At 37.7% G+C, this 22,976-nt stretch overlaps 1 protein-coding gene across 1 annotated transcript; it reads left to right on the top strand.

The window, feature by feature from the left end:
- The first annotated feature begins 842 nt into the window (after positions 1-842).
- LOC308551980 (eukaryotic translation initiation factor 1A, X-chromosomal-like) lies at positions 843-21,839 on the top strand. The gene is made up of 5 exons (XM_081126921.1): positions 843-966; positions 2,140-2,190; positions 17,900-17,981; positions 19,820-19,911; positions 21,563-21,839. The coding sequence occupies exons 1-5, from the start codon at positions 883-885 to the stop codon at positions 21,566-21,568; spliced, it is 315 nt and encodes a 104-aa protein (XP_080983047.1). The 5' UTR covers positions 843-882; the 3' UTR covers positions 21,569-21,839.
- Positions 21,840-22,976: the final 1,137 nt, after the last annotated feature.

Raw genomic sequence — 22,976 nt, 5'->3', positions numbered from 1 at the left:
TTAAAATATTCCTCATAAGAGATAACTTGACCTGGAAATGCCACTGGTGACAAATTATTGATTTCTGTAGGCTTTCATTTACTTTAAAAAAAAGTGAAAAATAAGCATAATTGGAAGAGACTATAGAAATATTTTTTTAGTGGCTTGAAAGAACATCCATTTTTTATTTTACAATTTCTGTAGGTAAAAAGTCTGGGCAGGGCCAAACTGGTTTCTCTGCTCAGGATCTCAAAGTTTAAATCAAGGTGTCGTGCAGGTTATTGACTAAGTTCATTTCTCTTTGGCTGGAGGACTTCTGTTCTCTTCCTGGCTGTAGGCTGGGAACAATCTCAGTGTGGCTCACTCTATAGCCTCTCATGCTTCCAGTCCCCTGCCACTCTTGTGTAATGGAACATAGTCACGGAAGTGACTAACCCATCACCATTTGCCATGTGATACAACCTAATCAAGGATATGACTAGCCCATTATATTCAAAGGTTCCATCTTCACTTAAGTGTAGGAGATCACACTATGCGTGTACACTGGGGTGGCAGAAGTCATCTGAGAATTCTGTCTACCACAACATGACAGTAGAATTCAGAATTGAAAACCCGCAGTTTCAGGTACTTATAAAATTACTAAAGAATGTGCTTTTGAAGAGTTCTCTGGTTTTTGGATAAAATTAGAATATGTATCACCTTTAAAAAGCTATCTCAGGGTAGAATAATTAAGCTTTTTGCTTATTAATCCTTACCTTGTAAAAAAAATTATAGTTTGATCTGAATTGAGCAGGCAAAATGAAGTTATCAACTGTGTGTTAATTTCAGATATTAACATTATAAGAAAAATCGAACAGTATTTTATTTTTTTCCCCCACCTCAGAGTATGCTCAGGTAATCAAAATGTTGGGAAATGGGCGATTGGAAGCAATGTGCTTTGATGGTGTTAAGAGATTATGTCATATCAGAGGAAAACTGAGAAAAAAGGTAAGTGTGGAGATTTGTTTTACTTTATACAAAGTTTGTTGTTTTTATTTAAAAGAGTGGTTCTGTTTTAGATATATATGGGCCAATCATCTCATTTTTCTGAGTTTCCAAAGACAGTCCTAAGAATAGTGCTTTGTAAGACAATGTAAAATAAGATCTTTGATAGGAACTTTATAATAGAAAATTATATTTACAAAGAATTATTTGCTTCACCCGTGGTATTTCTGCCAGAAACACTTACTCTGAATATACTGTAGAAGAAACAATGAAGCAAATCCCGTCTACAAAATAATTCTTTAAAAAAGTGGACTCTTAAAAAAAATTATGCCCTGAAATAAAGAATAAAAGCTAGAGAATTATTTTCAGATTAAAGGAGACTAAAGAGAGTACTAATTGAATATAGTGCATTTTCCTTGATTAGATTTTGGTTTATGAGAAACAGCTGTGCATATTAGGGAAGTTTTAGTTATTTATTTTTTAAGGTAATAGTCTATATTTTATTTTGTTTTTTATTCTTTTAAAAGTATGTCTTTATTGGTTTCAGAGAGAGGAAGCGAGAGTGGGGTGGGGGGAGAGAGAAACATCAGTGATGAGGCATTGATCGAATGCCTCCTGCATGCCCCCTACTGGGGATCAAGCCCGAAACATGGACACGTGCCCTGACGGGGAATCAAACCTTTGTCTCCTGGATCATAGGTCAGTGTTCAACTGTTGAGCCACGCTGTCCGTGCAGGAAGTTTTAAATTGGAATATGGGCCCAGCTGGGCGTGGCTCAGCGGTTGAGCATCGACCTGGGATCCAGGCAATCAGGGTTCGATTCCCGGTCAGGGCACATGCCCGGGTTTCGGGCTCGATCAGTGACTCTCTCATCATTGACATTTCTATCTCTCTCTCTCCCTCTCTTTTCCTCTCTTTGAAATCAATAAAGATATATTTAAAAAAAAAAAAAAATTGGAATATGGTAGATAATACATTTAGGTCTTTTTCCCCCCATATATATTCACACAAACACAGAAAACTAATAATAATGTATACTGTAGTTTTTCCCTAATCTTATATTTTTCTGGACACTGTTGAATAGTACATATTTTCTGTGGGAAGAATGGTTTAACATTGCTCTTTATTAATTTGTTTTTATTTTGGATATACTATGCAATAAATTTTCCTTTATAGGTTTGGATAAATACCTCAGACATTATATTGGTTGGTCTGCGAGACTATCAGGTAATGCCTACATTTGTCTTGTATCTTTGTATTTAATAAATCATTAGTATTTAAAATATACAATATAGACATATTTGGCCAGCTCTAGCCAATTATGCCTTACCATTCTGTCATCAGAATTTATTAAGGACAAGTTCTGTGTAAGACTGGAATTTTCCTAATTCAGAATAATTTCCATAGTTATTAATAGTTCGTGCATTTTGTGGGACATCTGGTTGGTTAATATTGTTCTATATTGTTTTTATTTTAAATATGATACACAGTAAATAATCTCTTACAAGTTTGGGTTAAATACCAAAGAATATTCTGTCTTGATTTACTTAAAGGCCAGTTGTATTCTAAGCATCGTACTAGGTATTCTAGGGATTATGGGCCCCAGATACAAGTCTGAAATATTGGTGTAAGCTGAAATTTTTACTGTTCTGTGGTGAAATGAGAAGATACAAAGCTACTGTATGATTTCATGAACAAAATATTTTTCTTTTTCTGAAATGAGAATGATAGTATATGGTGATGGCTTTTATTAGCGTTTTTACTTGTGAAAACAAAAATTTAAGTTATTTTATGATGGGGTTTCATCACCAAATTTTCTGTTTTTAATTTAAAGGATTCAAAACACAAATCTAGGAAACTGCTATTTTAGGGTGTACAGCCACATTAAAGTCAAAACCTTACAGCTCCAAAAGATTTACAGTATGAGAGAAGGATAAGTCATGTGCCTCAGTATTTACATAACAGTGTTATATAAGTTTATGGTATAAATTTGAGAAGAGCACTGAAAAAGGTACATGATAGTTGTCCTCTGATCTCAGCCTTCAGACTATATATGCATTGAGTCAACTACATTTGATTTGTACCTCATGGACCATATGTTTAATCATGTGAATTCGAAAATATCACTGTTTTACTTGGTTATTAGATGCAGTTTTCTATAGATACCTTTTTAGATCTAGTTTATAGCATTTCCATCTTCTGTTATCTATTGATCTTTTTTATGATTATTCTGTACATTGTTGAAAGAGACATATGAAAGATAGTATTCCACTTACTTGCAGACTTTCCAGTTTTTAAAATAATCTGTATCTTGATTTTTTTCTATTTAGTGAGACATTATTCCTATAATTTAAAAATATTTTTAGACATGGTTTCCTTTAGTTCTTTAAACATTTATAGCATCTGATGTAAAGTCTTCCTTAAGTACAACCTCTGGGCTTTCTCATAAGTAGTTTGTATTGACTAACTTTTTCTAACCAATGAGCCACACTTTTCTGTTTCTTTTTGTGTATTACAATTTTTTTGGTTGAAAGTTAGATATGCTAATATGTGGCAAGACTGGAAATAAGATTTTGTCTCCCAGGATTTGTTCTCACTGTTGTTTAATGATTTTTCTGAACTAATTTTATATGATCTGTATTTTTTCTTGTGTGTGGCTTACTGAATGCTGGGTTAGCTTAGTGGACAGTTCATGTTTGGACTGAGATTTTAAAACCAGTAACCCTCCCAACCTTTGCTTATGAACTGTGTGCATGTTGGTACATGCCTTCAACGCTACCAGGCAGTTGACAACTCTGCTTTAGTCTATATTTTATGCTTGTGTAGACTGTCACGATCAATGATAGCTAGGAGATTTGGACTTTCCCAGCTCTCTCTTGAGCCGTGTACACAGCCCTTTGCATGTTCTTGACCTACATTCTTCTAAAGCAGTCAGCCATGAAGACAAGAATGAACTGATTTATTCAAAATTAGTAGATAGTTAAAATATTCCTAATACTAGAAAGCTTGTCAAGGAAATGAATTGCATCTGACACAATATACTTCTTGTCAAGAACATGACAGGAATATGTTGGACTTTCAAATCATCTATGGACATCTCATTCTAGAAGTTTTTCTTAGAAGTCTTTTAGTCAGGTGCTTGTTTGCTTGCTTCATTTGTCATCATGTAAAGCCATTGTAGTTAAAAAATTGCCAGTTATTTTTGAATAAAAGCCCCAGGAGTATAATATTAGTAATAAAATTTTAATAAGAAAATTTCTAAAATGGGAGTTTTCAGGAAGTATCACACAGTTTTCTACAAGTTGTGTTTTGAAGGATCTCCAGTTTTCCCCCTTCAGTGGCTGCTAGGATGCTGGTTTTACTGGCTGTCTGGATCTAAGTAGGGTACAGGGATAGGAACAGAGCAAAGTAAAACACTGCAAAGCTTGGTCTTACTGATAATTGGTCTCACTCTTTTGGAATAAACTCAGTATTGCAAGCATTTGATTAATTTCTAGAGTTCAGATAAAATCGATTTTGACTATTTTTCCCACTTGGTTTTCTGAAAAGGAGTGGATTTTAAAGTCCTCATGCCACCATTCCAGCTAGTATTACTTCTGTTTGCGCCTGGGCTTCTTTCTACCTTTATTGAGCTATAGTTGATATAGAACATTATTAAAAATGGTACAAAGTGTGATGACCTGATACACATATATATTGCAAAATGATTCACACCATATCATTAGTTAATGCCTTTATTCTTTCACGTAATTACTTCCTTTTTTTTTAGGAGAGAACATTTAAGATCTATTATCTAACAACTTCTAGTCAACGTACTGTACTTTAGATCTTCAGAATTAATAACTGGAATAATAACTAATAACATCTTATAACTGGAAGTTTGTACCCTCTGACCAACATCTCATTTGCTCTTTCACCTAGCCCCTGGCAGCCACCACTCTACCTCTCTTTCTATAGGTTTGGCTTTTTTATTGTTTGTTATATTTATTTTTTTAATACTCATCCAAGGATATTTTTTCCGTTGCTTTTCAGAGAGAGTGGAGGGGGGAGAGAGAGAGACATTGATGTGAGAGAGACACATCAATTGGCAGCTTCCCCTCTCAAGCACGGAGCAGGGCTGGGGATCGAGCCTGCAACCAAGGTATGCCCTTGACTGGACTTGAACCCAAGACCCTTCAGTCCGCAGCCAATGCTCTAAGCACTGAGTCAAACCCAGCCCTAGCTTTTGGCTTTTTTAGATTGCAAATATGAGATCAGATAGTATTTCTGTTTTCTGCCTTCTTTCACTTAGCTTACAGAATGTCCTCCAGGTTCATTCACGTTGTCACAAATGTCAGGATTTCTTTCTCATGGCTGAATAATATACCTGTGCATGGATGTTTGTATCTGTATGAGCAAGAGACATCTTTATCCCTTAATTCATTGATGGACACTTAAGTTGTTTTCATATCTTGATATGGTGTACATGGGGCGCATAGCTATCTTTGGGATATCCTATTTTTCATTTCCTTTGGTATATACCCAGAAGTGGTATTGCTGGATCATATGGTAGTTGCATTTTAAATATTTTGAGGAAACTTCCTGTGGTTTTAGGTAGTAAATTTGCCAGTTTACATCCCACCACATCTTTGCCAGCATTTGTTCTCTCTGTGGTATCTCACTGTGGTTTGATGTGCATTTCCCTGATGATTAGTGACGTGGGAACATCTTTTCATGTACCTGTTGGCCATTTAAATGTCTTTGGGATAAAATGTGTTAGGTCTTTTGCCCACTTTTTAATTGAATTACTTGCTTTTTTGCTGTTGCATTCCTTATGTATTTTGGATATTAACTCAGTATCAAATATGGTTTGCAAATATTTTCTCCCAATTTTTAGATTCCCTTTTCATTTTGTTGATTGTTTATTTACATAAACTTTTTAGTTTGCTATTATTACACGATTTTTGCTTTTGTTGCTTATGATACAAAAAATAATTGCCAAACCCAGTCTCAAAGAACTTTCCCCTGTGTTTTCTTGATGATTTCAGTTCTGTGCATAAGTCTTTGATCCATTTCAAGTTAGTTTTTGTGAGTGATATAAAATAGAGGTTCAGTTTCATTTTTCTGTATATGTTTATCCAGTTTTCCCAAAGCCATTTGTGAAGAGACTATTTTTCCCAATTGATTAGTCTTGGTTCCCTTGTTTATTATTAGTTGACCATAAATGCAAAAGTTTCTTTGTGGGCTCTTGATTTTGTTTAATTGGTCTGTGTGTTTTAAAGGCAGTATCGTTCTGTGTTTCATTGATTTTGTTTCATTGGTCTCTGTGTTTTAATTGCAGTATCGTACTGTGTTGATTACTATAGTTTGTAGTGTAGTAAATATTCCTGCAGCTTTGTCTCTCTTAAGATTGCTTTGGCAGAAAATTGGTGGACATTTGTAATTCTGTCAACAATAAAAAAAATAGTACCTCAAAAATAAAAAAAGATTGCTTTGGCTGTTTGGAGTCCTTTTTTTCCCCTCTCTTATACTTCAGTTACAGTTGACATACATTATTATATTAATTTCAGGTATACACCCCAGTGATTAGACATTACATAACTTGTGATTGTCCTGATGAATTTCACACCCATCTGACACCAGACATAGTTGTTAGAATATTATTGACTGTATTCCCTGTGCTGTACTTTACATTCTCGTGACTGGTCTAAAACAATTTGTATTTCTCAATCCCTTCACCTTTTTCACCCAGGCCCTCAACCTTCCTCCTAGCGGACAACCATCAAAATGTCCTCTATCTTGAGTTTGTTTCTGTTCTGCTTGTTTGTTAAGTATTTTAGACTTAATTGTAGATATATATGTATTTTTTTTGCTTTTCCTTGGGAAAGCTTTTTATTTCTCCTTTAGTTTTCCTGTTGGAAAATACTGAGGATGCTACTTTTAACATCTCTTCTATGGGGATAGCTGGTCTCTTTCCTAAATTCTGTAGTTTCCTCGTAATATATAAGGCTGAATTTATCTTTTAGGGTAATTGCTCTGCCTGGATCATCGTGATCCGAAGTGGTGTATATGATCAAAGCTTCCCTTAGCCTTTCTGTGAAGGAGGTTGGATTTACCTGGGTACCTTGGACAATGGCTGCCAGTTTATAGTAATTAACAGGTTTCTTTTGGGGGGCTTTCATTACCTGCAGGATGCAATCTCTGTCCCATCTCTCATACTCTGAATCATAGACCCAGTTAGGATCAGAAGAGAGGATGGCCTCCACTCCTTGTGGATAGTTATAATTTTGTGTATGGACCTCATTTGCATAGGCTAGTGTCTTTCCTTTAACCATTTTCTGAGGTGGTCAGGGCTTATTGGAGGATTAGATTAATATCCCTCCAAGATAAATCATACATTAAGGTGAGCTTCCTCTGTTCTTGGATAAACTTCCCAGGGTCAAAGCTCCCTAACCTGTCCTTTATGCCTATAATATCTTGCCTGTTAAATGGAACCCTGTTACTGTTCCCCCCTGCCCTGGGGCTTCCCTCAAAGGGAAAAGCTGAGGTGGTGTTTTTTTCCCCTTTTTGAGTCTACTGCTTTATCCTCCCCCCAACTAGTTAACTCAGTATAGGGTGGTGCTAGCTCTGCCCCAGAAATAGCACCACCCTATTCGAGTTGTTTGGGCTTTATTGGTGGAATCGGGCACTTTCAAGATTTGGTTCCTTCATTGCTATGGCTGCTGAAAGTGCAGGATCTTACAGCTCTGGCATAATTTGGGGCTATAAAAACGTACTTCAGGCCACTTGCCCTGCCTTCGACAGAATGAGTGTAATTGCTAGATTATATTATAGTGTAGGCTTCCATTTCCTGGCCAGACTTCTCCATATCCTAATTTATATTGGAGCCATCTGGTATTACAAAAGAATATCAATCTTTTTCTCTTTAATACCTGAGTGTTAAAGTTGTCCTAATAGTTTAAAATGCATCCCAGTGGAGAATCTTGTAGTATTGAATTTTGGTTTCCCATCTGAAAGAGAATAGAGTAGACCATAGAGAATAGGCGTCGCCATTCTGTCTCCTATGTAACCCCCCGGAGAAGGTGTCCCTTCTCAAGTGTGGGTTTCCACATTTAACTGTTGCTCACTGTGTAACCCCTGGGTGTCCAGATTTAACTGATGTTTACTGTGTAACTCCCTGGGTTTCTAGATTTAACCAGTGCTCAATATGTAACCTTCTTGCAGCTCTGTTCTCAGTTGATTTAAAATCTCCCCTGCCTCCTTCCCTGTGCCGGTGGGGTAGTGGGGAGAAGTGTGGGTGTAATCATATTCTATATAGGAGGCAAAGCCATTAGTTACTGACTTATCTTTCCTTCCAAAGGCTCTGCTGGAGTAAGAATTGTATTTCCAGCTCCACCAGCGGTTGTAAAGTCAGGACTCTTTCAAATTCTTGTACTATTTTCATTTCCTCAAAAAAACTTGCTATCCAATATATATGTCCACTAAAATGTCTGAAAATCTGTCATTCCTGTCGATTCCCCCTGTGTCATGGGTCCTGTGGAGCTATGTGTAATGGATGCCTGAGTAGCATAGGTAACCTTTCCTTCGTCCATATCCAAATAGGTAATTTATTGATGTCCCCTAAGTTTTGGTAAGACTCAGCAGGATAACGCCAACATTCCCTGCTGCACATGTCAGCTTTTTCAAGATATTTGACAAATTGTCTTTCAGCTTCAAAGGTAGGCATCAGAGCCTGGAGTATGTACAGAGCCTTGATCCATTTATTCCACAATTGGTGGGCAACTGTCCCTTAATTAATGGGGTTGTGTGAAGAGCCTTACTTAGTCTGGCAGACACCTTTAGGATCCTAGCCTCAATTTGTTTAACTTAAGTATCTCACCTAAGGCTTTGTTTACATATCTATAACAGCTGTCTGTTAATTGCTTTGGCCAGTGTCTCTCCTGGTAGTGTCTGTAAACGCAGCCTAAGGGAGGAACTTCCTCTGGGTTTTTTGGATAGTATCTGTGAAGCTTGAAGGGTCCCCAGTTGATTCTTTCCCTTGCCTCCCACAAATGCAACATTCTTCCCATATCTGTTTTCTACTAGGGGGATACAGATGTAAATAGAGCTGTCAAAAGCCGGGCAGGGTGGGGGCTGGGAGGATGCAGAGAGGTGCAGCAGACTGACAGCTGATTAATGACTAAATTTTTTTTTCTCCCTGCCATGCTCCAGAGGCAGAAGAGCTAAGGATTTTCTGTAGTGTGTGCTACATGTGGAGGGGGCTCCCAGAGGTGGTGCAACCTTTGGTCGTCCTCATCCTCTTCCTCTTATGTGTCTAGGTTTCTCTGCTGTCTAGAACAGCCTTGAGGATTTGGACCACTGGGTGACCAGCCCTTATGTGTTCTCTCTACACGGGTCAAAGTTTAATTACAGTTGTATTCTGGAGTCCCAGTGAGGCCCCTGCACGTCTTACGGTTGTACCGCAGACACCTCCACAAGGCCCTTACTCAAGTAAGGACATCTGAGAATCTCAAACTGGAGGGAGGAATTTGCCTCTTTGATCTCTGGAATTTGGGCAGATACCCAAGCACTTACTTGGTTTTAGTTTCAGTTTTCTGCCCCCAAGCACAGGCCTACTATGTTTTGCTGAATTGCTGCAGCGCACTAAACTCCCATGGCAAAACAGAAAAATCTCTGAAGGAACTGAACTCACTGCGATCCCTCGGAAGAAGTCAAGGACAACCGTGCAGCCAAGAGTTAACTGGTAGCAATCCAATTCAGACAAATCCCAATCACAGTCATGCTCTTTGATCAGCATCACAGCACCAAATATTAGAGGCTCAGCCCACAGACCCCAGAGGGGTGTTACCAGACAGCCCCTGAGTCAGTGGGAGAGGGCTGTCCCCAGCCTGGATTCTTGTCTTCTCATATAAATGAATTTGTGTCAGAGACCCTGATTGTGTTCTGAAAAGCCAGTTTAGTAAAGCAGAAAAGCATTTAATTTAAAAAAGCAAAGCAAGCAGATCTATACATCTGGCTTATGAAGTGCGGACAGGCTCTCAGCTAATCTTGAAACCAAACACAATGAGTCTGGGCTACTTCAGCCAGTTAAGCAGAGACAAGGTTGAATCATAAATGAACATTTATTCTATTATTGCTGGCAAAATGGAAGAGCAGAGGGATTTTTCCACATAAAATCTGCTCTACCCTCCCCTTACTAGCTGATTATATAGGGATGAGGAAGAAAGGCTATACATGCAGGTGGGAAGAGTAGGAAGAGGGGTGGCTCCAGGGTCCATGGTCTGTGTGTGTCCTTCCAGGATCTTGAAGTCTGACAACAAGGTAGTTAATTTTCAGTTTGTTAAAACCCAGCTCAGCCAGTTCCTAGGACCAGAGAATGGTCAGCAATACTCAGGCAAACTTATGGAGAGCCGTCTGGTTCCAGGCACAGCAACAAAATCAAAGAGCAGCCTGCCTTTTGTTTTCAAAATGCATTTTGTTTTCTGAGCAGTGGACCTGTCCATGCCCCAAGGAGTCTCTTACTTTTTACAGCTCTGTTTTTCTTCTTGCAGCACATCCACGTTTCCCAGAGTCTGTAAGAAAACTACTTATATGTAGTTAGTAAAGTGAATAATCATTAAACAATTATGGTCTTATTCCTATTACGTGCCCTCCCCCCTTTCTCAATCATGGTTAACAGAGCGTGATCAACATCTCTGCTCCTAACATTCCCCACTGCTGTTTCTGTCTCATATATATTAGATTAGTTTTAGGTAAAAAGTCTTAGCCTGCCAGACTGTATTTGCTTTTGCCTTGAAAGCAGTTTCTGGGTGTGAAATACTGGAATGTGGGGTCTAAAAAGAGGAGAATTGTCAGAAAAAACAGTACATGCCTTTTAATTTCTCAAAACCATGGTTATGCCACAACAGCAAATAATCTACTGCCCGATTCTTTAGAACTGTCCTTCTGACCTGGCTCAGCTCTTGATTTATCCCATGTATAGTCCTGGAAGTGGCATTTTACCATGCTCCAAGCCAGCCGGGTCACTTCTACATTAAGGGAGCCTAGCATTATGGGCATAACGGAAATGGTTAAAGCAATATATTCAGCAGAGCCACAGGTGAAGATCATTGCAGTCTGGTGTTACAGCAGTGAGGTCTCTTTTGGTTTGGAGCTACATGATACTTCTGAGGCATAAAGATGCTGAGTTATTCAAGGAACAAGGCCCCCTGTGCTGTTGGCAAGGATATGAATAAACAGTTATCCCCACACATCAGAAACCAATAGGTCAGCAGCTTAGAATGTCCATTACTATAAGGGAGAGTGAAATTCTTAAAACAGTTTATATTGTAGTTATTAGATACTGAAAGAAAATAACTAGAACATCTGGTAAAAGCCAGACATTCACCACAGGAAGCTACTGCAGCAACTTCTAGAGAAAACATCCCTGCATTCTTTTCTCAGACAGTGGGTCCCATCCATTTTTCCTCCAGTTGATCTCTGGTGATTTGATTTTCATTGTTTTGAGTAGAATTCTTGTCTCCTGCTTGGAATGAATGTAATAGACCTGTGACAGAAAAATGTTTGGTGGTGAGGCCCCACCCTACCCTACAGTTGTTCCTTGCCAAGCACTTGGGGCTTTTCTACCATGGTGACCTTCTATATGTGGCCCTTTGTTTTGTTCTGCTCATGTCTGTCTAACTGCCTACCACATTCCTCTTCAAGGATCTTGGCTCTGAACTCTTTCAGAGAAAAAGAGGTGCAGTGTCTTTTTATAGCTACTTCCTGCTGAGGAGGTTTTCTTCAGAGCCAAGAGATCTTTTGCTCTCTGTCAGATGGATGATGAGGCCTGGGCACAAAGGGAGGTGGCAGTGGTGTCTAGAGGTGGGTTTCCCTGAGTGTGAGTAGGAGATAGTCTGTTACAAATTTTAGTCAATGCTAAAATAGGAATAATGACAACTGGTCTGGTGGAAGGAAAAAAAAACTTCCCTATAGAACTACAATTTTTCCCACTGCAGTCACCCTCATTTTTTTAAGAGCCAAATTAAAACCAGTCTATTTACTGTATTGTTTCAGTTTGGCCTATTGTTTCTGTGAACACAATAAGAATAGCAATTGATCATGTAGGCTTTTTTTTTTTTTTAATATATTTTTATTGATTTCAGAGAGAGGAAAGGAGAGGGAGAGATGATGAGAGAGTCATTGATCAGCTAGCCTCCTGCACACCCCCACTGGGGATCGAGCCTGCAACCTGGGCATGTGCCCCGACCAGGAATCAAACCACAGTCTCCTGGATCCTAAGTCGACACTCAACCGCTGAGCTGCTGGTTTTTTAAACTTAACCACCTGATTAATATAATGTATAACCATTCCAATAATTTATATAACTTTTGCTTCCTAGGCAAACACATGAAAGACTTTTTTCCCTTGTAAGAGACTGGAAAAGGACCAACCAAGTCTGTGTTAGTTACCTTAAGTTCATTTATCTAATTAAATTTATTATTCAGATTACGTATAATAATTTCCTTTTAAGATTTCTCTTCACCTTCTATAATGTTTTCTTCAACTTGCACACATTCTCTGCAGTTTTCCTAGTTCCTTTTAGTTTTTCTTAACTCATTCAGAAATAACCAACTTTAGAACCACCTGGTTTCAGTTTTATGTTACCGAAACAATGTAATTTCTTCCCAATTTAATTAGAATTCTTTTTTTTTTTTTTTTAAATATATCTTTATTGATTTCAGAGAGAGGAAAGGAGAGGGGGAGAGAGAGAAACATCAATGATGACAGAGTCATTGATCAAGCCTGTAACCTGGGCATGTTCCCTGGCCGGGAATCGAACCCTGATCGCCTGGATCCCAGGTCAATGCTCAACCGCTGAGCCACGCCTGGCTGGGCTTAATTAGAATTCTTAATTCTTAGAAACCTTGACCATTTTTGTGACAAGTAATTAGCATTCCTCAGATTAGCAATACATTCATATTTTTTAAAGATGTATTTCAAATAAAATACAAGGCATATTCATTAACAGATTCAAGTCCATCCTCTAGATTCTCTGTAAAGAGACCAAAAGTAGGCAAACTCAGATTAATATTTCAGTGTTTTGTCATTTTAGAATACCTATTCAGAATATACCTATTCAATAATTTTTACTATTTAACCCAGGAAAAATCCAAAGTCTTAAGTTATACATATAATTATTACTGAAAAGCCTTATTTAAAACCCTTCATTTTAGTTAATATATTTACTGTGTCTTAACAACTTTATGAGACTTTAGAGCCAATTATTATTTCCCAAGGCAAATTTTCTTGGCAGATTTTCACAACTCCCAGGCTTCAGTCAGCCTTATTGTGAAAGTCCCTTTTTCCTTTTTTCTCCTTTTCTTTCTTTACAGAGTAGGGGGACTGGATAGGACACTCTGCTGGTTTTTGCCCTAGGATATTTCTGCAGCTCCTGCCCTTCTGGGAGAATATCTTGGGTTTAAAAGATTTATTTGCCATATTTTTCTTAACAGAATGTAACAGCATAATATCTTGCACATAAAAAGAAATCTTACCCTATTTCAAAACAACCTCTAAAGTAAATAAATTACTCTCAAAAGGAGGGACATTAGCCTTAGAACCTTTATCTTACACTGAGTACAGCGAATGACCTTTGTTTGGTCTGAGTCGCACAAAGGCAAAATATCAGAGGATTCCCTGTGTTCATAAAACATTGAAGAGTAAACTAAGTCTCCAAAAGACAAAAAAGAATCTGTGACCACATTGCAGACAGACAAAACTCTCACTGCATTTAAGGCAGCTGATACCTTGAGAGGTAGAGCAGGAAGGTTCCCCAAGTAAAAAAAAAACTCAGCAGCTGCTGGGAAGTTTGTGCAATTGCAGCCACCCACTCACCCAAGGGCTTCAGCTTGCCATAAGCAGCTGGGGCCTCCAGCGAAATGGGATATGCCCCCATCTTTAAACAAATTAAACCAAACAACAAGGAAACAAAACGACAAGAGACTTTTTTAAGCACAGTATTCACAGGAGTACACAACCTGTTTCTTGTCTGTCTAACCGCAGGAACCTCAGAATACCCTGTACCAAAGCAGAGCACAATCTCATCCCAGAGTGGATCAGACTAAAGGCTCAGAGACCAGGCAAGGACCACTGGAGATCTCCTGCCTCTCGGACCTGATCCAGATGTGCCAGACAATAGGCAAGGGGCAGTAATGCCCCTTGTGTCCTACAAAAAATGCTTAATTCAACATAAGTCATAGGAGAGAGAATGGGGATTGTTGGGGTTGCAGCCAGAACTCAAAACGAAAATTCCTGGTAGTGCTGTGAATAGAAAGTCCAAGCCTCAGCTACAGGAGCTCCCAGCCCAGGCAGCAAGCCGTACCCTGGAGGATTCCCCCACTCATGTTCCTTCATGGTTCACCAGACATCTGAAGAGCAAGTTGAGTGGAGGACAAAGGAGTTATATACTCGCCTCTCTATAGGTCTCAAAATCCCTCTGCTGAATATTTTAGTACAGATTAACTCAAGGCCCCTTTTTACTTTGTTGTGGCCTCAGAACTCATGAGAATCACTTTATCTTGCCAAGTCTTGAGACTGCTGGCTTCTCTGCTTGCTTGATGGGGGGCTGGGGGAGTTGTCCAACCCTCAGGCAAAATTATTTGGTCTGGCTCTGCCAAGGCAACTTCTGGCCAGAGTTGAAATTCAATAAATCTAGAGGTTTTTCATAGCTAATTTTTAAGGTGATAATTTTGTATGGCCTGCGAATGATGTTATAAAAATCCAGTGGCCCTTGGCAGAAAAATGGTTCCCCACCTCTGGCTTAGAGAGTAAAACTATCTTTTTTTCCTTTTCTCCCCCCCCCCCCCTTTACCTTCATTCTCTGGTTGGGGAGATTTTTAACCATTTGCTCTCAAGTCCCCTTGGCTGGTGAAGATAATGGCTTTTTATTTGCAGGCTGGCTGCAAATTGCCTACACTGTTCAGTCTTGATTTAACTTTCCTGTCTCAGTTTCCTATTTTCCTTTCCCTGGAATTTTCCTAGCTCCTTACTGCCCTGTAACATGAGGACTCGCTACTACCAGTGAGCACCAACCTCTGGCCACCGTGGATTCAGGTGTGCGGTGGCCCACCCTACAGAGCAGGACTTAACTTGAGCACATCTGAAGGTGTGCTGAGTCTGCCTCTTGAATGTATCACTTGTGGATGTGGTGGTGTGGTGATGGTGCTCCCACGTAGCCTGAAGCTGTCCACGGGGTGTTCTGGCTTTGGGGCCTCCCAGGAGGTGCAGGCCTCTGTCCGTGTTCTTCCTGGTGCCATGGCATGAGCTACAAAGCTATCTGCAGTTGGCTGCTACTTGTGCTGGGCTTAGAGTTGCCAAGGCAAGGCCACTTTGTAAACTAAGGCCAGCTGCTGCTCGTGCCTGGCCTGGAGCCACTAAGCAAGGTGTACAGAGTAAGCTGAGGCCAGATGCTGCTTGTTTGAGAGATTTTACAAAAGTCTGAAGTATGAGCCAGAAAAGCCCCTGGAAACAGCTTTGGTGAGCCCAAAAGGGCAGGGCTAACGGGGGCCAGATTGATAGAGGCAGATATGGCCCCTGCCTGCTGACTTTATGTGTGAAGGGCTCAGAAAGGGAACAGCACCTCTGGGAGAACTGTGTATGCCCCTTCTCTCCCCCACAGCTTTGGCCCTGATGCCAAACACTTCATGTATGTTTCTGGTGCCTTTCAAGCTGCTGCCACTGTGCTGGAGCTGAGGGATTGAGTCTGAGTAAGTCTGTGCACCAGACATTTAAGAGGATCTGCCTGGGACTCCAGCAGCTTCAGCCTCCCTCAGTCACCAATCACCGCTGGTTTTTATAGCCAGAAGTTGCGGGGACTCCTCCTCTTGGCACTGGGACATGGGGCTGGGGGGCCTGGTGTGGGCTGGGACCCCCTCACTCCTCAGAGGGAGGACCAGTATCCCTCCCAGTATTTATCTGGGTGTGGGACCAGCCCCATGTCTCTGCTCCTCTTACCAGTCTCAGTGTGGCTTCTGTAAGTCCCTCGTTGCAGGACTTATTTGGAATGATTTCAGACAGTTCTAAATGATGGTTGTTTTAAAGATTAGTTGTATTTTTGATGTGATTGTGGGAGGAAACAAGTACCATGTTTACTACCTACACTGCCATCTTGACCAGAAGTTATTGGGAGTCTTTGTGCTTCCTTATGAATGTTGGGGTTTTTCTGTTTCTGTGAAAAATGCCATTGTAATTTGGTAGAATTACATTAAATCTGTAGATTTCTTTGGGTAGCTAGTATGGACACTTGAGCAGTATTAACTCCAGGTAAAGAACACTGGGTATCTTTCATTACGTCTTCAGTTTCAGTCACCAGTACCTTACAGTTTTTATCCTAAGTATTTTGTTCTGATGTTACTGTAAATGCTATTGTTTTCTTGATTCCTTATTCACACAGTTCATTGCTAGTGTGTATAAACACAACTGCTTTTCATATTTGGGTTTTCTCCTTTTTATTATCCTTTTCTTTCAATTTTATTTTGTATTGGTTTCAGGTATAGAGCTTAGTGGTTAGATAGTCATATACTTTACGTAGTGTTTCTTTGATATTTCCAGTACCCACCAGGCACCATACATATTATTGTATGTTGACTGTGTTTCTTACGCTTTACTTACATCCCCATTACTACTTTATAACTACCAGTTTGTATACTGCTTAATTGCTTTATTCCCAATCCCCTGTTCTCCAGCAACCGCCAATTTGTCTGTGAGTATTTCAATTTTCTTTGTTTATTCTGTTTTTTAGATTTCACATATAAGTGAACTCATACGGTATTTGTCTTTCTCTGACTTATTTCCCTGTATATTGATTTTTCTGTCCTGAAACTTGATTGAACTAACTTTTTGTTTTGATTTTTATAGACTGAATCATATATTTTTCCTTATTAAGAAATTCTGTGATAAAAGCTTGTGATCCCTCTTTAAAAAATGTTTTATTGTTTTATAATCTGGTCCTAACTTCACATAAACCCCAAAACTGGATAGAGTAATTATTAATTCCCTGTTTTCTGGGCAATGAAACCATAATTCTTTTATATATATAAAATTCTTTTATATATATATAAAGTACTATATATATATATATAGTATTGATTTCCGAGAGAAGAAGGGAAAGGGAGAGAGAGAAACATCAATGATGAGAGAGTCTTTGATCGGCTGCCTCCTACATGCCCCCGACTGGGGATCGAGCCCGCAACCCGGGCATGTGCCCAAACTGGGAATTGAACTGCGATCTCCTGGATTCTAGGCTGACTCTCAACTGCTGAGCCACTCCCAGCCGGGCAGAAACCATAATTCTTAGAGGATTAATAAAATCCCTCTGTATTTTGTATGCACATTTCGTATGCAGTGTTGCTTTATGTCACACTGCAGTTTTATCACTGTTCTTTTCTTTTCTTTTCTTTTCTTTGAGGTTTTTTTGGGCTAATTGTAAGTATTCTTCAAATACTGCTTTCTCCCTCCAGATGACTCATTTTTTAAAATGGCCAACTGTGAACATTTTAGAACAGTATTATGAGGGGCATTTGCAACAGAAACACTAAAAAGTTCTTTTAAAATACATATTTTGAGACTTCACCTCAGGTCTTTCAGTCTACAGGAGATATAATTATGTTTTTAAAAACGCCACAAGCAGTTCTGATAGGGAAGCTACCACATTGCAACTTTTCTATTTTTCTTTCCCCTTTTTCTCTCTTTTAAAATGAATTATATAAGCAGTTTCTCTAGGCTATTAATCATTATTTAGTCATTTATGCAAAATGATTTCTACTTAATTAAATCCAAGGATATTTTAGGAATGTGGAGAGTTTGTAACAGAACAGTTAAGTGAGCTTTACCTTAATGTGTTTAATTTGAAAGTAATTTATGAAACAATTGATATTTTGGCAAATCCAGTTTTAGAAGTTATTTATCTATCTCTAAGGATAACAAAGCTGATGTAATTTTAAAGTACAATGCAGATGAAGCTAGAAGTCTGAAAGCATATGGCGAGCTTCCAGAACATGGTAATGTCAAAGTTTTGTTTTCCTGTTTTATGGCATTATTAGTTTGTTGTTTCAGTGAAGCAGTTTTGATAGAATTCTGTCTTTTCTACATATTTTTCATGTATGTACTGAACAAAAATTAGTTTTAAGTATGCCTCTATACAGTATTAATACTTTAGGAATAAAATTCTGTTTCATGTTCTTTTGGTAGGGAGTTTAAAAGATTTTAAGCTCTGAGCTTGTGTATAATGTGTTAAGAAAATGCATTTTTATGTAGCGCTTTTAAGTTCTCAAAAGAGATTTGTCAGTTTTCAAGTATGTAAGGACAACAATTATGACATTGTTTATTTCTATTTTTATAGAAAACAATGGTCAATGTATCTTAGCATAGTATTTCATAGAGGTTTTTTTAAATTTTTTTTTTTTTTTTTTTAATCCTTACCAAGGATATATATGTTCATTGGTTTGGGGGGCGGGGAGGAATATTGATGTGAAAGAAAACCATCGACTGGCTGAATACAGTATGCACCCTGACTGGGGACCAAACCCACACCTGGGTATATTCCCCGACCCATAATCAAATCCACAACCCTTCGGTTTATGGAATGAGTTTCCAGCCATACAGCCACAGTGGCCAGGGCTGCATGTATTTTTTAACAGATATTTCTTTTTATTCTGTTTTTGAAATCCTCACCCAAGGATATGCTTATTGATATTAGAGAGGAAGGGGGAGAGAGAGAGAAAGAGAGACATCAGTGTGAGAGAGATCATTGATTGGTTGCTTTCCATACATGCCCTGACTGGGAATTGAAGCTACAATCAGGGTATGTGCACTGTACAGTAATCAAGCCCACATCCTTTTGGTACATGGGATGATACTCCTAAGCAACTGAGCTACACTAGCCAAGGCTATTTTTTTTTTTATTCTTAATGACCACTTAAAAAGATAAAGTAAGGTCAGTATAACATTAAAGAGTAGGTGTACTAAGCTTACATTTCTAAGCTCACATTTTTCACTTGTCAGCTATTTTATTTAGTTGTTTTACTTCATTGCATTTTATAATGAAAATATAAGATCTTTACATAATCATGAAAATTTTGATAAAATTATTTTAAAATATCTGGAAATCAGACCAATATTCCCTTTTTCAGTTCTATTGCTTAGGACAGTGATTTTCAACCAATGTGCCACAATAATTTTTAAAACACTCAGTGCTTGAGTATTTAGTCAGGGGCACTGACCTGTTTCCCATTAGACTGTCAAATTTAAAAAATGACAGCAGCCAACACAAAAACCATCCACTATGAATGAATAAAAATTATACCTATTTTTTTGTCAGATCGGGGAAAAAATGTTTTTTGGTGTACTGCAGAATTTTAGTAATTAGAAATTAAAAATCTCTGACTAAGGGGTTAAGCATGATTTAATGAAGTCTTTATGACTGATTTGGTAAGTCTAATAGTGAATGAGTTCTTAGGAAAACTACATGTGCTGAGGAAGTTGTTAGCATGTTTTCAGACCTGTTTTGAAGCATACTTGGGAAGTATAAGAGTTACTGTAGTTAGATCCTGCTTGTCTTTCTTATAATACCTTTCTGAATGAAGTAAAACTATAGCACGTATACCCTTCATTATAGTTACTTAGCACTGAACTTCTGGGAATTTTATTTTGAAATTGCTCTGTGATGAGTTCTTCGAAGTTTGGAAATTTTTTTTTTTTTGTAATGAAACATTTGAATTGCAGTAGCACTTGTAAGAATCTTTAATAGTTTATTTTTTATTAGGCCCATTTCTTTTAATAGGTAATTAATCTGATAACATCTTGATTACCTATGTGATTATATTTATTCTATCTTTAGCTAAAATCAATGAAACGGATACATTTGGTCCTGGAGATGATGATGAAATCCAGTTTGATGATATTGGAGATGATGATGAAGACATTGATGATGTAAGTAGTAGATAAACCCCATGGGGTTTTGTTTGTTTTATGTGCAAGGAAACCAGATGTTTTCCCTAACTTCCTTTAATCTGAGAATGTTGAACACTTAAATTCAGTGTATTTGGAAGCTTGTTCATGAATGTGAATATTCATTAATATTCAGAAGCCAAGTAGTCTAACTTTTTATACTTAAAGAAAATTTATAATCCTTTGCAACATTTCTTTCTGAAAAGATCAGTATTAGCTTTGACAGTGGGTACTGCATATTGGTAATTTGGTTAAGAGTGTCTACAGAGATAGCTATTAAGAACTATAGCAAACAGTTCTAAAAATGTGTCTTCTCTTAAATGAAATATTAATATGTTAAAAGAAGGATCTTGTTTGAACCAGTTTGATGAAGCATTGAAATTGTAATATACGTTAAAAGCCTTATTAAAATGGAGGGCTTCCCGACCAGGCGTGGCTCAGCGGTTGAGCGTTGACCTAGGATCCAGGTGATCAGAGCTTGATTCCTGGTCAGGGCACATGCCCAGGTTGCGGGCTCAATCCCCCAGTCGGGCACATGCAGGAGGCAGCCAATCAATGACTCTCTCATCATTGAAGTTTCTGTCTCTCTCTTCCTCTCCTTTCCTCTCTCTGAAATCAATAAAAATATATTTAAAATAATAATAAAATAAAGTAAAATAAAATAAAATATAAAATAAAATAATAAAATAAAATAAAATAAAATGGAGGCCCACTGTCAAAGTACATATTGAGACTACATTATCCTTTTTGTCACTGCCACATTCTTGGTTTGCAGTATGTATGTGTTTATATGTGAAAAATATCACATCCTTTTCATTTCCTATATCTTGATATACTTGAAAATGTACATAACATTTGGAACTATATCAAAATGTAATAAATATTTATAGATGAAAAGGATAGATGTGACAGATCAAGTATGGAAGAAATACTTAAACAGTATAATCTTTGTGGTATGTATATTGGTGGTCTCTTTTGTTTTTTTAGAACATAGCAATCAGTATTTTATTTATGTAGTTATTTCTATATTATTTACTTATATGTCTTTATTGTTGAAAGCATTACAGATGCCCCCTTTTTCTCTCCCATTGATCCCCTCCACCCCAAGTCCACCCAACTACCAGGCCTTCACCACATTATTGCAGGGGCTGGCTGCTGGGGCTCAATTAGTTGGGTGTCGTTCCGGGCACCATAAGGTTGCTGGTTTAGTTGCCAGTTAGGGCACATGCCCAGGTTGTGGGTTCAGTCTCCCTGTAGGAGGTATACAAGAGGCAGTTGATGTATGTTTCTCACATCAGTGTGTTTCTCTTTCTCTTCTTCTCCAACTCCTCTAATAGTAAATTTTATAATAAGTGGGGGGTGGGGGTAGAAATGGGGACATTTGTAATAATGTCAACAATAAAAGTAAAGACAAAAAGAGGAAGGAGATGTTAAACTTCATTAAAAATAGTCTTCATGACATATAACAGTTCCAAAGCCATAAAGATTTGGCAATGGATGGGAATTGAGAACAGTTTCATATAGGAATTAACTTTAAAAGGATTTATTTTAGATATAGTCTAAGGAGGTCCTTATTCAGTAGTCTATTATAAGAATTCTTTTAACATGGATCTGATGTTCTTTTCACTTACAGATCTAAATTGAACCTAATGTTTCAGAGTATTATTAGTTCTACAGTTTGGATTTTGGCCATCACCTATTAAGAAGAATGAAACTTCAGGATGAATGCAGTTTGCTAATGCACACTGATTTATTTCCATTGTTTTAAAGTATTTATTATTATATATCTTTAAATAAAATGTTAACACTTTACTCTTTTGATGTTATGGAACTTAGGGGTAAAAGACTACAATTGTCTGCAGTTAATAGGAAGAAGTGGGGGGAGAGAATAAATAAAATGTTTTCCAGTTATTGGATGTTTTGACTGAATTGCCTTATGGTCAGTGGTAAGTTCAAAGCAATTTTTTTTCAGGATCTTTCTGTATGTTCGTTACCTAGATATTCTCTTTGATTTTTTGATAACTTAAGGAAGTTAGAAATCTACATTTGAAGTTAGAAGGGGCTATTTTTTATATTACTGTAGCTGTACTGTATTTTTATACTATGATACCATTCTTTTCATCATTTTATGTTGGCATTATAAATAACTAGCATTTACAAACTACAGATTTTCCAACGTGGGTGTGATTAGCAGTTTTTAATTCTTAAGATGAGTAGTTGCAAAAATTTATTGCTAGATAATATGCAATGAACTCAAAATTGAAAGTACTGATATACTAGTCAACAGTGTTCATTAAGTTGTATAGAGTTTCTTAAATAATGCAACTTTTAATGGCAAAATGAGAATAGTTTGTACTATACAAAAAAGTTGTGTTAAAATGCATTATTTTATTGTCACAACTCATGTGTTTGTAAGCTATAGTTTTGGGCTTTATGAACAATTAAATTACAACATATAAATGAAAAATTGATTTGATGATAAACTGATGTAAGGAAAAGGATGGGACCACAGCTAAGAAATATAATAAAATGTCCATTGGGTATATTTTGGCCTTACTTTGTTTTACTGGTTTATTTTATTGTGTGAACCTATTTTTGTGTATATTTTATCAAGAATTTATATTATGACCTTGTAAATGTTTTGTTTGAAAGTTAATACAGTAAAGTGAAATTAAGGGTGAGGCTAAACACAGGAAATCTTACACAACTTTAATAGAAAAGATTTAAGTAGATTTTGAAACACCACATTTTTTTTCCCCAGAGGGTTTTTTCCAGCAGAGGAAATTAATGTAAAGGGACTACATCTTTACCTGATTTTAGTTTTATAGATGAAAAATATAAAGAAGACTATATCTTTATATGGTTTTGTCTCGTGTGTGTAGGAAGGCTGGCTAGCTATGAGGATTGACCCCAACCATAGTGTACAAGCTGCTGTGGAGGTGCCTAATCAAGATGCCCCTTTGGATATGTTGCATGTGAAACTAATTAGATCCTTCTGTGATGATGTCTGAAGCTGGCTTCTGGGTTCATTGGTTTTGAGGCCTTTG

The sequence above is a fragment of the Miniopterus schreibersii genome (genome assembly GCF_964146895.1).
Source record: "Miniopterus schreibersii genome assembly, chromosome: Y".
NCBI classification, from domain to species: Eukaryota; Metazoa; Chordata; class Mammalia; order Chiroptera; family Miniopteridae; genus Miniopterus; species Miniopterus schreibersii.
This window is presented reverse-complemented; position numbering and strand designations above follow the sequence as displayed.

What these genes read in the sequence shown, in the direction of transcription:
- LOC308551980 (XM_081126921.1), top strand. Translation starts at nt 883, where the DNA reads ATGTTGGGAAATGGGCGATTGGAAGCAATGTGCTTTGATGGTGTTAAG. An exon ending in TTGGTCTGCGAGACTATCAG is followed by an intron (nt 2,191 to 17,899) that starts GTAATGCCTACA and finishes TCTATCTCTAAG; the next exon opens with GATAACAAAGCTGATGTAAT. An exon ending in TGGCGAGCTTCCAGAACATG is followed by an intron (nt 17,982 to 19,819) that starts GTAATGTCAAAG and finishes TTCTATCTTTAG; the next exon opens with CTAAAATCAATGAAACGGAT.